We start from the raw sequence: 2,619 nt of genomic DNA on the forward strand, positions 1-2,619 counted from the left end.
TGGCCCTGGACCTGGAGCATCTTTCCCATGAGGACACTCATCCCTTTTTCTCTGTGTATCCCTTCATTAGCCTTTATACACGCCTTTTCTTACCAGCACACCATAACAATTTATACCGCAGGACGGGGAGTTACACCACCACCACCCCTGGTAAACTAAACCTCATCCGTAAGCTTCTGCCGTGGTTTCAGCTTGGCAGCTCCCCTCACATCACACGCCTGCGGTGTTTTAACTGCATAATTTAGGCAGCAAATGTCGTGTACAGCAAAAGCGGCGTCTGTTCTCAGGTATTGATTAAACACCAGGACAAGGGCACATTTCTGCAGGCGCTGAAGGAGAATAAATAGGTTTCTCTTTGCGTGTTAGCCTGCGGTGAACGAGGGCGTAGGAGGATTAGAGAGCCAAAGATGCAGCCTGAGTCGCGAGGAAAATAAGCAATAATGCAGGGCTGGGCTCCCGAAATACTTTTCATCGGGCTGTGGAGACCTCGGCCCTCCTGGACCTTGTCCCGTGTTCCTGCAAGCCGCTGGCAAGCAGGAGATGCTGGCCATCAGTAGCAAAAGCTGTATTTGCAAAGCTCTTTGCTGCAAAGAGGAGGGCATTTTGGTGCTGCGTGGCTCAGACCGGGGCATTGCAGTACACCAAACTTCATCCCCCCCTCCTCTTTTTTTGTGCTGACCCCCTCCCCGGGGACATGGCAGCAGGGCTGTGGGTGACCGAGCGGTGGCTGAGGCGGCCACGGAAAAGCCGGATGGCGGCTCTGCCGGTCTGTGCTGCCATCCCACGTCCGAGCGCTAACCCTGCCTGCACGCTGCCTGCACAGGCAGCTGCCAGCCCTGCTTGAAGGTTTTGCACGTAGGGAGGATTTCTGCGGCGCCTGAGCAAAGGGAGAGAGACCCTGGGGCTGCATCCTCCTGCGGCGGGGGGGCTGCTCCTGCCCCAGCTCCCCCCCCAGCATCTCTAACTGGTGCCCGAACCCTTCATTTCCATCCGCCTTCTGCTGCAATGCCATTGAGTCCCCCCACATTTACCCCTTATCGATAAGAAAGAGGGGAGCGATGACTTATTTTGCAAACGTCTCTTGCCAGAGGTGATGATTGCACCGGGAAGCAAAGTGCTGCCATAGTCCGGCCATGTGGCCAGACCCTCTGGGGGCACCTTTCGGGTGGTTTCCTACCCCACGTGCGCCCACTTTGGCGGCAGCAGAGCGGGCAGAGGGCGCAGGGCAGGCAGGCAGGGTGCCTGCCAGATCCCCTGACCAAGGTCTCTTCTCCCTTTGTCCCTGCAGAGTTCCAGGTGCCGGTGACTGAACCTGACATCAACAACAGGCTGGAGTCCCTGTGCCTGAGCATGACGGAGCACGCGCTCAGCGGTGAGCACTCCCTCCTCCTCGGGCTCTTCCAGCACGTCCACACCGCCTCCGCCGAGCCCCCCAGCACCTGCCCCTGCCCCGCGCCCCCCAAAAGCTGGGACAGGCTGTGGCTGTGAGCAGACGGGATGGCGGTGGGGCTGGATGGAGGGATGCTCCTGGGGATACTCCCAGGGATGCTCCCGGAGGTGCTCCCAGGAATGCTCCTCCAGAGATGCTCATGAGGGTGCTCCTGGGGGAGGTCGGATGGGGCTGTTGGCTTCTCTCGGCGAGGTAGCCGAGGCAGAGGGGTAAAACCGAACACGGGGATTGCACCCAGCACCAGTGGAGTCCGTGCTTATTAGCCACTAGTTAGCTTGCTAATAATAATTAGCATTAGCTTGCTAGTCTGTTATTAGTTCCTGATTAAGCCCTTGCCAACGGAGCGCTCGAATGGTTCACAGGCTTCGGAGTATTTTACCCTTCTGCCACCGGCGTCCCTCGTTTGGCCGGGGGGTGCGGGAGCCCCGAGGCACGGGGTGAAAACCCTGCCACAGGCTGCAGGGCACGGTGCCGGGCGCTGGTTATCAGCCGGTGGTTCTGCCGGTGGTTATCAGCCCGGGCGGGCGGATAACGGGCACGGGGAGGGAGGAGGACCAGGAGGAAAAACAGGCAGGAAGGACAGAAAAGGCAGAGGTGACGTGATGGAGAGCGGAGCGCAGCAAAACACACCGGCACCAGAAGCGCGCGGTTCCCGTCGCCAGTGCACCAGAGCCCCAAGCACGAAGGATGAACCCCCCGGCGATGGGACAAGCGCAGCCACCAGCATCACCCAGACCATCCCGAATAACCAGCTCGGGTCTCCACCCCCGGCAATCCCCGGACTGCGTCAAACGGTCGAGGAGGACGGGAGCTCTCGGGGAAGATGAGTGCCACCGGGCTCCCTGCAGCGATGCGACAGCCTGTCCCGGGGAGAGGGACGCGAGCGCAAGGACTGTAAGAGGCAGCAGGGCCACGGCGGCATCCCTGGCCGGGAAAACAAGGACACTTCTGTCACCCGAAGCCTTTCTCCGGCGTGTGCCCAGGCGAGGCTTAGCTGTCTTGTTCCTCCGCAGGGTACTGTTCCTCCGAGTTATTTTTTCCAGGTGGCATACCCCGAGCCTCTCGAAACTGGTCATGCTATACATAGCTCTTAAAAAAAAAAAAATAAACCTTCGGGGGAGAAAAAAAAAAAAAAAAGGGGTAAAAAACCTTTTTTTTTTTAGTCTTAA

At 58.6% G+C, this 2,619-nt stretch overlaps 1 protein-coding gene across 2 annotated transcripts in view; it reads left to right on the forward strand.

Annotated features, from left to right (window-relative positions):
- The window catches only part of SAMD4A (sterile alpha motif domain containing 4A), a 110,515-nt gene that overhangs the window by 106,750 nt on the left and 1,146 nt on the right, over positions 1-2,619 (forward strand). For both annotated transcript variants that reach the window (XM_009893903.1, XM_009893904.1), the window contains one exon: positions 1,289-1,372. In XM_009893903.1, coding sequence (XP_009892205.1) covers positions 1,289-1,372 — 84 coding nt within the window. The remainder of the gene's footprint in view (positions 1-1,288; positions 1,373-2,619) is intronic.

This window comes from Charadrius vociferus, unplaced genomic scaffold, assembly GCF_000708025.1.
Source record: "Charadrius vociferus isolate BGI_N301 unplaced genomic scaffold, ASM70802v2 scaffold49, whole genome shotgun sequence".
In the NCBI taxonomy this organism is placed as follows: Eukaryota; Metazoa; Chordata; class Aves; order Charadriiformes; family Charadriidae; genus Charadrius; species Charadrius vociferus.